This window comes from Tenrec ecaudatus, chromosome 12 (assembly GCF_050624435.1).
Source record: "Tenrec ecaudatus isolate mTenEca1 chromosome 12, mTenEca1.hap1, whole genome shotgun sequence".
Lineage (NCBI taxonomy): Eukaryota > Metazoa > Chordata > Mammalia > Afrosoricida > Tenrecidae > Tenrec > Tenrec ecaudatus.
This window is the reverse complement of record NC_134541.1, coordinates 55,385,921-55,399,774: the sequence shown is the minus strand read 5'-3', so window position 1 is coordinate 55,399,774 and position 13,854 is coordinate 55,385,921. Positions and strand designations below refer to the sequence as shown.

At 38.7% G+C, this 13,854-nt stretch overlaps 1 protein-coding gene and 1 pseudogene across 1 annotated transcript; both read right to left on the bottom strand.

Moving 5' to 3' along the window:
• Positions 1–305: 305 nt before the first annotated feature.
• Positions 306–462, bottom strand: LOC142423501 (U2 spliceosomal RNA; annotated as a pseudogene).
• An 11,320-nt stretch (positions 463–11,782) lies between these two features.
• LOC142422678 (olfactory receptor 8G5-like) lies at positions 11,783–12,751 on the bottom strand. Its single transcript, XM_075527986.1, has one exon. It carries the CDS (start codon positions 12,719–12,721, stop codon positions 11,783–11,785), a length of 939 nt encoding a protein of 312 aa, XP_075384101.1. The 5' UTR covers positions 12,722–12,751.
• Between the last annotated feature and the right edge of the window lie 1,103 nt (positions 12,752–13,854).

Here is a 13,854-nt window from a genome sequence, read left to right as displayed (position 1 = left end):
CACTCAGCAATGGCCAATAGTAATGATGTGTGCATGTGTAAGCAGCTCAAGCAGGAAGCCAAATGAAGTTGGCACATATAAATAAGTATAAGAAGAAATGTGTGTACAGATAAAATTATTATAAATACAGAAACAAGATTATAGATATATAAATGAGTGTATAGAGAGAGGAGTGCAAATGTATAAATAGTAAATATTAAGTTATTTTTATGAAGAGATAACCTCAAGAAATATTGTTCTATTTTCGTAGAATGCACATATTCTAAAGTAACATGATGAGTAACAGAAGAGATGGATATTGAGTAAATACTTGCTCTAAAGTACAAATCTATGAAGATAATATTTAATCAAACACACAAGCCAGTTGAGATCAAGTCATTTTGACTCATATGGATTAAAATAGGATTGTACTCCACAGGATTTTCACTACACTTGATCTTAGCCAAAAGGCCGAGAAGCGATCTCTCCACAGGATTTTCAATAGCTGATTTTTTAAAAAGTATATTTCCAGTTACATAATTCAAGATTCCTCTGGGTGGAAGTGAACTGCCAACAAATATTTTGGTTAATGAGTTTATGTAAAATTTTCAAAGTCATATATATTTTTAAGCAAATTTCATATTATTTTCTAGTTGATTGATAATATTGTACCCTATAAACTATTTTTTCTTTGGAATCTGAACTGTCATGGCATTTGCTATGTATCTTTATTATGTTACCTTTATTAATATTATTATTAAATAAATTTCTCCATATCTTTCATCTTATAAGTGTAGTAGTATGAAAGAATTATATTCTACATTTTAATGATTCCTGAAAGTACTTTAAACAGGGGGGTTCCCACCCAAATGGAATTTATTTATTTTCTCCCCCAAAGATGTGTATTTAATTTTTTAATACGAAACAACTGTATCTATCACCTGCAAAGTACTCTCCAATACACTTAACACATTTGTGAAGTCTGCAATTCCATTCTTGGAAACATTTTCAAACTCATCTGTTTGTTTGACAGCACCTCCCTCATTATTTTCTTCACTTCTGTGTCGTCAAATCGCTGTCATTTCACGTCCATCTTCATTCACAGAAACAAAAAGAAGTTGCATGGAGCAAGGTTAGGTGAGTCCGGTGCATGGGGAAAGAGGCATGCTGTTTTGGGGTTGTTTTTTTTTGCCCCAAAACTGATGCATTTAAAGATGGTTGTGTGAGCAGGTGCATTGTCGTGGTAGCAAAACCAGTTCCCTATCTGCCACAAATCAGACCTTTTTTGTCACACACTGTTGCGAATCTTTTCAGAACCTCTAACTAGAAAGCTTGATTAACAGTCTGATCTGGTGGAAAGAACTCCAAATACACTATCCCCCTCATATCACATCTGGTTTTGGGTGTGGCACCCCTCGTATTTCTGCAAAACTAAAGAAAAAATGAACGTATGCACATTTGAATACATGTAAGTTGTCCTGTGGAAAAAATAATACTCCCAGCATCCAATTATTACTGACTTATCAAATAAGCAATGGGCTTCCATCATAGTCACCACTGCATCCCAAGCAGAAACAATTGCGTATGCCAGCTCATTCTTTCGGCTCTTCAGTTTTGATATACATATAATAAGATAGGAAACATTTCTTCTTTGATGAGAGTAAGAATTATCGTAAGAAAATTGGTCTCCAGTTAGTTACAAGAGCTGAGATGAAATAAAACTGAGAGTATCAAGATGAGGTGTAATCATGGATACAACAAAAACTTGGATAAAGGACTTATGAATGATAATTTAGTATTTTATGTTTCTTGGATATGATGTTGACTACCTTATTCGCTACCATTTTCAAAACATTTCCAGTTCTTCTCAAAGCAGAAGTATCAAAAATTCTAGACTCCCTCCTCTCTCTCTCTATTATTTTTGCTTATTATCCTATATGTCTTCTCCTTGAAACATTTTTAAAGCCATTTAAAACTCTTACCCTTTTCCCTTCCTCCAAAAACACTTTTGAAATTCCCTAGATTACATATCATTTAAAAATATATATTATAATTGTGTTTTACGTATTGTGGAATACTAAAAAGCAGGGTTTTGAAAGCAATTAAACCATTTATTTTCAGACTAAATGTCTTGCCTTGCTTATATCCATTTTAAAATTCAGATATAAGAGGTAGAATATTACCCTGAATATGTGACTTCTAGCTGTATGTTTCTGAATATGTTGCTTCTCCTGGACAACCCCATATCTCATCTATAAAAGTGATAAGGATCCCTATTGTATATAGGCTTTATAATGAATCATATTTATTCACTCAACAGCTACCTACTTAGAATTTTCTATAGCAGAAGAAATAATATTGAAAGAAAAAAACATTTTCTAAACAACAATTAGATAAATGTAAGATTTCAAACCAACTAGTGAGAAATACTATGGTGGGGTGGGGAGTTGGGGGTAGGGATGCCCTGCAAAAGCAGATTGATAATTAGGGAGAGTGGTTAACAGATGACATTTAACCTGAGTCCTGAACTGATCTAAATGAATGAGGGATACAATCATGGTGATATCCGATAAAAAGGTAATCCCAGATAGAAAAATACGGAGTGCAAGGACTTTGAGATAGAACATGTTTGATGTGGTTGAGGGAAAGCCAGGAAGCCAGTGTGATGGAACTAGAGAAAGCAAGGGATTGAGTCTACAGACAGAGCTATGAGCTGGGAGTATTGGGAAATTTCTGAATCTAATTTTAGGTGTAAAGGGTCCTGAAAAAAAGATGCCTGATAACTTAGTGATTCAGGACTCAACTGCTAACCATAAGCAGGCAATTGGAACTCACCAGCCACTCTGTGGGAGAAATAGTTCAGCCTTGAGAGCCCGATGGGGCAGTTCTACAGTTCTAAACAGTCATTATGCATCAGAAGCAGCCAGAACACAAAAGATCAGATTTTGGTTTAGATGGAGTCTCAACTGAAATGTTGCTGGTTTGAACTCATCCAGTAGCTGAGCTGGAGAATGACCCAGCTACCTGCTCTCACGAAGTTTACAGTCTAGAAAAAAAACGAACTCGTAGCTCTGTGCCATGGGGGTGCTTAAAATCTGCTCAACAGCGCCCACGGCAACATTCTAGTTGTGATAAAATGCTGTTAAACTTTATATTTAAGTATCACTCAGGACCTGTAAGTGATATCCATTACAGAGTTAGGGATAGATTTAGTGAGATCAGATAGGAGACTAAATTTCATCACTTGAAAGATGATGTTACCTTGGGTTAGATTCATAAGGGTGAAGACCAGAGGACTGCCGATTCATTTGGAGAGGATGGCATTTGTTGAGACATTATGGTGTCTGATAAAGACTAGCAAGGAAAAGAACTAGGATTGGGGACTGGGACTGGCACTGGGTTAATTGTGGCACTAGAGGATTGGGTTTAGAAGCATTTTTCTGCTTTGCACATGTTGCATTTCCTGTAAAATGACTAACTAGATAGGTAGCATAGAAATTCTGATATAGAAGACTAGAATCCATGGAAGGTGTCTGGATAAGCCATAATTACCTGAGTCTTTGGAACACGTGTGTTATGCAAAACCATGGATCTCTTTTATCAGTTGTTTAAACTGATGAATACAAAGTTGATGATCTGAAATGAACTCCAACTTAATGTTTAATTAATTAAAACCATGGGCCGCTGTGTTTCAATAAATAGTTCTACAAGCAGGGTAAATTTTAAATAAAAATGGTGTTCTAATTTTATATTAAAAATCATATTGCTCTGTGCTCCATGACATTAACAAAATGTGGCTGATATTTCTTCCCATAATAAGTTGTTAAAGACAAGATGTCTATATCAACCCAGAGTAAAACACCTCTGAGGAGCATGGATGTTGAAAGAAGTAAGTTTTGGAGTCAGTGTGTTCAAGTCTCAAAATTTTTTTTGATATTTTTTATTAGAAGAAGCTGACTTACTTAAAGTTTTGAGAGATATTTCTCAGCCCAAAATTACAAACAGAGGAAAAGAGACAGAGCGAAATTTAACTAGTTGGGAAAAAATTATTAGAGTCACTGTGTGGATATTTTTCCTTTAATTATATGTTAATTTTGATGGTCCTTCTAAATTCATTGTTGAGAAAGCAGTAAGTGGGAAAAGGTATCAATTCTCACTCTAAAGATAGTAGTTTTTGAGGTCAAATAGAAATCAGGATTTGTTATGCTTATTCATATATAAGCTCCTGACTAAATAAAAATGTTGGTAGTCGGTAACCTTAAGTAAAAGAGAAATTTCATATCTGACTTTTTGCTGTGCATTTTAATGCTTTATTATGTAATCCATATGAGAGTGTTCTATAATCTAAAATTATAATACAGCTGGGATATATTTTTATCATACATAGATTTATCATGAGGATAAACGCTAAGAAGTTGAGAGAACAGATATCAAACCAGTGAAAGCAGAAAGGCGTTCCTGCCTCTACGTGCTCAGTTTTGTCCATTGGACAAAATAATAGTTACATCAATCAAAGCAACAGACAGATTTAAGCACTTCACCACAGTCGATTTCTACCGCAAAATTCTGTAAAGGCAGGTAGACTTTTGTAACATACCTCAATAATCTCAGCAGGAAAAGTGTTTCTGATTCTTCATGGCTTTTTCTGGGGTCTCATCTAGGACATGATTGCAAGATATGTTTATCATAAAATACTAACAGCCTTGCATCATGCTGATCTAGTAAACATTTGAACTTCATAATGGTTTCAGACCAATCCGAGCCCCAACAGTAATCCTGCTTACCTCAGTCCACTACTGGGAAAGGAAAGATGTAGTCTGATATATTGGAGCCTGCAAGAGATGATTATGAGCAGAAATACACCTTAGGGTCTCTTCATCCCAGTAGATGGACCCTACAGGGAAGAAGTAATTACAAAGTCATGTTTGTTGGCTGTATAGTGACATTCCCTTGGGTGATGTCTGGGGTACTTAAAACAAGCAACTTTTTCCCTTGAAAGTTAGGGATATTAGTGTCCCTGCTAAGTCAGACAGTTAGGACCATGGTGATACTTTTGCTCAAAGTAGGCCGCTTCCCACCAATCATATTGTTGTCCTTTTAGATTTCCATATTATATTGCTTTCAGAGTATGAATTACTAGGATAATCTCTCTGCTTTTGCCTCGTCACTTTTAAAATTCAATTTCTTTTTCTCTTCATTGTGAAATATGGCACGTGTATTACAATTTTCCCTGTAGTATATTAAATATTGAACATGCCATAGACTGTTAAAATGACAAACAAATCTGTCTTGGAAGTGTGGCCAGAGTGCTCTTCAGAAGCAAGGATGGTGAAACCGTTTCATGTACTTTGCACATGTGGTCAGGAAAGGCCAGTCCCTGAAGAAGAACACTGTGGTAATTAGATCATTTTATGTAAACTTGATTTTTTTCCCCAAACCATTTTTTGGGAGATAATACATCATCACGTAGTCCAATCACATCAAGCAGTGTTGCGCAATTGCTACAATCAGTTTCAAAACATTCTCTTCTTTCTTGAACTCCTGGACACCAGCTCCCTCTCCCCCACCTTCCCCACTGCACCCTCCAGAAAACCTGATTCCACCTGCTGTCTGTATAGAGTCACCAACCCTGGGTTTCATATGCTGAAAAACACAAAACCAATATTCAAAAGAGTTACCCCATTGACAAAACAGACCTGAGGTAAACCCCAGTATGCAAACACACACACACACACACACACACACACACACAATGTTGAAAACCAGATCAGGCCCAATGTGTATCTGAGGGTGGGGTGGGGACAATCAACTAAAAAGGTTCTAAACTGTTCAAATCAGCTTTATCATTTTGATCTCCTGTAGTCATAGCTCCAATACACTCAGTTTTATAACCAGTTTTATAATTATCTATTATAAATCAAGAGAAATCACCAAAAATTTATTTCCTGTGTAGATCTCACAAGTGTCTCATTGGTTTCCGCTTTCCCAATAGCCTCTGCAAACCAAGAACTCACAACTTAGGTTCTGATGGTAATTCCCTTCTTCGGCTTCGGGTTATATGATTTACAGTCCTATGGTCACTGATGTTGGTGTGCTGTTTCCACGTGGATTTAGTTGACATCTCACTTAGATAGCTGCTTGTTGGAAATAAGCCTTTAAAATCCCAGATGCTATTTTACCTGTTAGCTGGACGCCATCTAATTTCCTCACCACATTTTGTTATAGCATCCATATCTTCTGTGTTCCCTTCCTAAGGGCAAGTATTGAGCAGGGCCAAAACCCATTCCTGGATCATGTGAGTCTTTGGCTCACTTTAGAAATCTCCTTGTTAATTTATGGTAGAGAGTTCTATCAATCATCACCCTGGAGCATAAAGATCTTAAGTTAATATTGTCATTGGCTAGCCAGTGGTACTAATTTTTTAAAATCATTTTATTAGGGGTTCATACAACTCATATCACAATCCATACATACATCAATTGTGTAAAGCACATTTGTACATTCATTGCCCGCATCAGTCTCAAAATATTTTCTCTCCACTTAAGCCCCTGGCATCAGGTACTAATTTTTAAAAACACTGTTGACAGAGGGATATTGGGGCAATGTAGGCTGACTTCATACTGCAATACCTGAACTATTCACTTGCATATTGTACAGAATACATCCTTTCATGTCCTGGCGGTATTTACATAAACAATAGCAGTCTGTTGTCAGGGATAATTTACAATAATAGTCACTGAGAATGTGAATTGCAGATTTGCTGGAATGATATATATCTTAATAAAGCATATAAGGTATTGATGTTCCAGCCTGTACTGTACAGTTCTACTGCGTGCTGTAGAGACTTTCCCGAGTGTTTCCATGCTGGCTATCACCTTCCGGAGGACAGTAGAGGCGTCATCTAGCGTAATGCTTGTGTCCTTATGAATCAGAATGGACTCCATGGTGGTGGGCGTAGTTTTACGATGGTCATCTCCATTTTAGGATCTGATGTAGTCATTCTCAATTTTCACCTTAAATTAATTTTCACATAATGAGTTAGTCTCCTGACTCTATGCTGAGAAGGAATGACTGATTGAAGCTTATCCTCCCTCCTTTACCTAGAATCTCAAATCTAGATCATCTGATAGGCAAACACAAAGTAGGTCTCTAGCCTTCCACCCAGCTGCAGTAGTAATGATATCTTTTGAAATTTAAATATAGTAATCATGGCATGATTAAAAAATTAGCAACTTTGGCAGAAAAAACGTTTGGGAATACTTTGGTCTTCATTTTTTATGATTAATATTTGCTCTCATGGAGAATAAAATCTAATATCAAAGTAAGATATGTGGTATGCATTTTTGTCTTTGGTAATATGAAAAGAGGATAAAAAGAGAAACATTTCAGTGGTGAGCCCTCTCAGCTTCATCTGGGTAACCAATTCGTATTAAAGCTTAAATTCTGAAGATCGCCTTTGCAGAAGACTGGGGATGGCAGTGAAATCCCAAAATCCATGTGCAGAATCCCCACTTAGATTTAGTCTCCACTGAATTTCTTCTGTTCGTTAATCAAGGATGTAGAGAGTCTCGCCCTCAGTAGTCTGCCCAGCCAACACAAGGGGGGATTTACTTGCTTGAGTCTTTGATGGAGATCACCTTATTGAGGACAGGACAGGGGGTGACCTAACATAATGTATATGCCCCAGTCATGGACCTGCTCCCACTTCTGTAGTTTCACTTGTAAATGTGATGAATTGATCTGCCATGAATCAAGAATATGTTACAGTTTCCTTTCTTCCATGCTTTATTTAACTAGCACCCTGAATTTCAATCCTTTGACACCATTATGACATAATTCTAATGGGTTGATTTGTTTGTCTATGTGTTCCATTTGTCCCTCTTAAGACTTAATAAATCTTCTCCTTACATGATACTTAAGGTTGGGATCTCTTTTGTACCTTAAAACAGGGTTTGCACCGCCATAAAGTAGACTGGAAGTCGATCAGAGATACTTACCTAAAAAATAATGCAAAGAAAAACAATCCGTATAAAATCTCAGGCAGCAGTAAAAATGTGCTTATATTGCAATATTGAAACACTCTCACTTTGTAAGTCCAAATAGCAAATGATTTCCTCTATGCCAATTTGTTCTTGCTAGCTGCTGCACCATTTTCAAGACAGAAGCAGATCACCAGGCCTGTCCTGCAAGATGCATCTGAACAGGTTTGAATCACCACCATTTCAGCTAGTAAAAGAACCCTAAACACTTTATTGGGAACAATTTTCAAATTATTTTTCTGATTTATTTTCAAATATAATTAATACGGTTTGGTTCTCTTGTGATGCATATGAATATATGAGGTTGCCTTGGACAGGGGGACAGCCCTATCAGAGGGATGAGGGCTACCGATGGGGAAAACAGAGCAGGAGAGGGCAAAGGGAGCCAACGTGACGGGGGGACACAAACGCATACCTGTTGGTAGGAAAAGAGAGAGGGCAGACCTCTGGGTGGGGAGAGAAATGACTGAAAATGCTTTTGGGGACCCTGAGGGGGGTGTGTCTTTGGTGGTATATACCAAATGGGCCACATTGACTAGGGCTTCGGGGTGCATCCTGGGGATCCAGCCGGGTGCCATTGTGTGGGAAACTAACACTGAGGAAAATATAATGGGGACTATATTCGCTGACTTATAACAGAAGGAATCTGGAAAGCTGGTATTCCACAGTAGGAAAGCCTCCACTTTGGTAAGTTAGAGGTAAAGACCAAGAACATTGTCCTGCTTTAAATATCATTCCCACAGATTCTCCCCTAACAGCTCTGCTGCCTTAAAGGGAGCACCTGGTTGATTAGATCTCCCTATAGAGGGAGACATTATCCTTTTGCTATCTCTTCCCACCACATCACCCAACCCCCCTCATACCTTCCCCCAATGCAGGTATTAGATTTCCTCACCCATGAAGTCAGGGACCTTACTGTAGATACCATCTACCTTGTGACCCATGTAACTGCTGAATATGCATGCCTTATGGCTATCTATAAATGTCCCAAGATAGCAAAGGTTCGCTCTCTCTTCTCCCTTCTCCACTTGAACCATGAAGAAGGGCTGAAGTGAGCATGCTACTATAAAATGTGTCTGACTCCTTTATGTTCTTCTTTCTCCTATCTTTCTATCCTCTATGAATTTACTATCATCTTTATATATTTTTGCCATACAATTGTGCCTACTGGCTCTTTGGTTGGTAGAGGCTGGTTTCCTCTGACACCATGGAATGCGGGGACGTTGAATCCTAGATCTTCAAGATTCACAGCATGCTCCAGAGACTGCATCAGTGAGATCCCATGTGGAAACTCTACTGTATGAACTGGACTCTTCCTGAGACATCCTTGTCAACTGAGGACTGCCATCAGAAAAAGCGGAAGACAGCTGTACCAAGACTGTTAACTCATTTTAGGTGGACAAATGTGGTCTTGCTACATCAATATCCTAGATGCTGTATGGAGATATGTATTATTATATGATAACACATATAAGATATGTATTATCCGGTAAATATGTGATGGGCATTCTGTTTATTTTGTTTTTGTTAGTTCATTTTATAGTGTATTTCAGAGGTGCTATGTCATTGGGGATCACACTCTTGAAGTTTTGTTATATGTTTTTTGATAAATGAACCCCAGGATTGATGAGCCTATAGGAACAGCAAGTAGAATAAGGGTTAGGAAGGGGTGGGGTATGGGTATACGTGTAGAGATCATGTCAAGGAGTCTGGGAAGAAAACGTATTTAAAAAACTGATTGTGGTAGCAAATTGACAATTCTTCTTGTTGTGATTGAAATATAGAATGATATATGTTTAACTACCAATAAATAATAAATAAATAAACATAGATCCAGTAATGGGTTTTGGGTTTGCGCTAAATCCTAGCTCCAACTCAAGAATAATTATTTCTTACATTATGACCCAGCTCAATTAATGTTCTCAGGAAGGGAAAACAGAAGATATTGGTGCTATAGCAAAATGTGGTGAAGAAATTCGATGGTGCCCGGCTATCAGACAAAATAGTATCAGAATCTTATAGGTTTGTCTCCAAACAAGCTGCCATCTAAGTGAGTTGTCAACTAAGTCCACATGGAAGGAGCACCACAATCAGTCACCAAAGGATTGTAAATCATATAATCCGAAGTCAAAGGAGGGATTAGTTTCAGAGCCTCAATCGTGAGAATCTGAATTGAGGAAGGCCATGGATGACAGTGGGAGCACAGGATTCATTTGTGGGAGCTACATAGGAATAAGCCTCCGGTGAACTCCTCTATCCAGAACTGAGGGACGAGAGGAAAGCAGTCAGTAAACAATAGGCATTGGAGAGATGAGTATAGAAGATCAAAGGCGTAAATCTGACTTGAACACTTAAAACATTGTCAGTTGATCCCCCTCCTGATGCACGCTGGACCTCATCTGGTTTTCAACAGTCTCTGTATTTTGCTTTGTTTATTCATATTAGGGTGTATCTCAGAGGTGTATGTCACTGAAGGTCACCCTGAGGAAATTGTGTCTTATGTTTTTTCTGGGGTTTCGTATATGAAACCCAGGATTGATGAACCTATAGGGACAGAAAGTAGACTAAGGGTTTCAGGGGGTGGGGACTAAAGAAGTGGGGGTGGTGGGATAGTAAAAGAGAGACGATGTCAAAGAGTCCAGGAAGAAAAGAATGAATATTTGGAAACTGGTTGTGGCAGCAATTGCACAATTCTGCTTGATGTGATTGAACGCCCAATTAATAAATATTTTAAACTCCCAATCAATAATACATTTGTTTTTAAAAAATAAACAAAATAATAATAAATGAGGCTTGCCTCAGGTATTTCTGTTAACAGGATTTAATAATTTAAGAGGGAAATATTAACAAATCATTCCAACTCTACTTGGATTTGCAACAGAAAAAGCTCAAACCTAACACTTCTAAGTTCTTGCACAGAAAGAGCTCAGGATGCCATCAGTCAAAGGTCCCTGAAGAACTCTCCAAGCATACATTTCACTTAGTTGTAAATAGCATTTTGAAGGGTAAATGAGTGAAAGCACTAGGTACTTCCTTGTTTTCCTGTGATACATTATGGGAAGAAATAAGGAACTATTAAGACTATACTTATGGCTATCTACTGAGATTGTGACAGTGAGCCAGATGTACAAGGGGCTACCTTCATGAATATTAAAAACCAGTGCCTACCGGTAATTACAGAGTAGAATTATAAGTGGCATAGCAAGTGCTATAATGGATTGGGAACTATCTCAGCATCTGAATGAGTTTGTAACCTATGGGAAAGTTCGGATGATGCCTTCTGAATGAAGAGATGGAGAAAATCCACCAAAGAAAGCAAGTGGAGGCATAAAACAATAAAGTGATTGGTTTATGCTAGACACGTGCAACCTGCTGGAAATTGCTATCACCATGTTGCTGCGATTTGTGTTCTTTGTTGACTGAATAGAAGAAATGGAGCAGGCAGTCAGTATTGTTGATCATATTTTCCATGTGGCTGAAGACTGATTTTCTTTATCAGTTATAGGGAAGGGGAGAAGGAGTCACTATATCCCTGGCATCCTTAAGATTTCTTTAACAAGTGTTTCAATGACTCCCTGAGAAAAAATAGCTCAGATGAAAACATGGCCAAAAAAAGGTTATGAAGGGGAGGAGATTAAACATTTTTCAATAAGCCCTACTGGATGAGGAAACATTTTGACACATGGACAAATATGAAGTACATCCACTCATGCAAAATAATAGGCCAAGACTTGAATCTAATGAAACCATTCTTAAGTTATTTCTCATCCTAACAGTGCTCTTTTCTCCAGCATTTTCTTCAGGGCAACATTCACATCCTTATTCCTCAGGCTGTAGATCAGAGGGTTCAGCATTGGTACGACAATGGTATAAAACACGGAGGACACTTTGCCTTGGTCCATGTTGCTAAGAGATGCTGGTTGCAGGTACATGAAGGCTGCAGAACCATAGAAGATTGAAACAGCTGAAATATGGGAACTGCATGTGCTGAAGGCTTTGGTTCTGCCTTCAGAGGAGTGAATGCGGAGAATACTGGCAACAATAAAGATATATGAGCCAAGGATGGTCAGGCTAGGGGCAAGAATGTTAAATGCACTAAAGATTAGAATCAATAATTCATTAACATCGGTACTAGAGCATGAAAGGCTTAAGAGAGAAAGAAGATCACAAAAATAATGATTGATCACATCAAATTTGCAGAAATGGACCTTAAATATGCAGCCTGTGTGAGCTGATGCACAAATCAGGCCTATAAGATACACCCCCAAAATCAGATAGAAACAGGCTTTGGGGGACATAATGGCATAATAAAGCAAGGGGCTACAGATGGCCACATAGCGGTCATATGCCATTGCAGCCAGCATGTGGCACTCTGCAATAGCAAAAATTAGGAAGAAAAAGAGCTGAGTCATGCATTCAGGGTAGGAGATGATATTCTTCTCTGTCACAAAGTTCACTAGCATTTTGGGGGTAATGACAGTGGACTGGCAGAGGTCAATGAAGGACAAACTGCTGAGGAAATAGTACATGGGGGTGTGCAAGTGAGAACTGAGTCCAATTAGTATGATCATGCCCAGATTCCCCACCACTGTGACCACATAGATTCCGAAGAAGAGGAGGAAGAGGGGAAGCTGAAGGTTTGATTTGTCTGTTAACCCAGCAAGGACGAACTTTGTCATGGTGGAATGGTTCCCTGGCACCATTTCCTTCTGGGCAGTCTCTGGAATGAAGAAAGAAAGGCATGGTTGAGAGAGGAACTTCATTATTCGTTCCTATATGTAGGATGCTCAAAATGAATGGTTAAGGGCTTGGGCTCCCCTTAGTCAATATTGTTGCTACAGTTAAGTGCCTGCAGAAAGATTTAATGAATACAGTGGTGAGGTCGTTAGTTTATTGTGCCAACCTGACTAATAAGCACATGTGGAGTTAATTGTAGGGCGGAGGGATAAATGGCTCGGTAAGCCTTGCATTTCTAGTTCTGGGGTCTCTTGCTTTGTGAAGGTTGGACCAGGGTGCAGCTGCCTTAGCCAGTTCCCTGCATCAGCTGGCAAGGCTCACTTCCTGCAAGACATCTTCAAGGAGAAGACACATGGACCTACCCTGATGTAGCAATGGGTGCTGGAAAAGCCATCTGGAAACCCCTGCCAGCACTGAGCTGCTTACACATTCACTGACTCTGCTTTCCTCCTGCAGTCGGCATCATTGTATCTGTTTTGTGAGATGGAGGAGGACTTTGTGAATTGGTGTCGGACTTTTGAGCTAATGTTGGACTTGTGAGCATGGACAGCACTGGGTTGGGATGTTTTCTTCCTATACACTTACCCTTTATAGAAAACTCTCGTATCCATGAGTTCCTGTGGATTTGTTTCTCTAAAGTACCCTGACTTACACAAGTGGCTTATAAAGGGATCGACTGTGCCAGTTAAGTTCAAGACTGAGAGGTCAGTACTGAAGGTTCTGGTAACTTATTTGGAATTCCAAAGGGTAATTATTGATAGCGTTCTCTGGAAGGCAATCGCGTGGGGATTTTTATGAATTTTTCGGAAAATTGAAAACTATGTTAGTGAAAATAAGGCCAGAAAAGTTGCACCTGGGTTTGTTTGCTTGTTTGTTTCTATCAAGACAACACACCTGCTTGTTCTTTGAGGCTAGCAAGGCTGTGCTATGAAAATGTGTTAGAGGAACCATCTCTCTCCCGGAGGCTGAAGCTGCTGTTTGAAGTGGTCGAGCAAAAGAGCGCAAGATTCTCTGGGAACGTGTTACAGAGGTAGGAATGGCACCATCGTGCACAGAGGGAGGGTAAGTCACGGAATAATAGCTTCACATGGTGACGTTT

Bases quoted from the DNA above. Each gene is read 5' to 3' on its own strand.
- LOC142422678 (XM_075527986.1), bottom strand. From the start codon at position 12,721: ATGGTGCCAGGGAACCATTCCACCATGACAAAGTTCGTCCTTGCTGGG.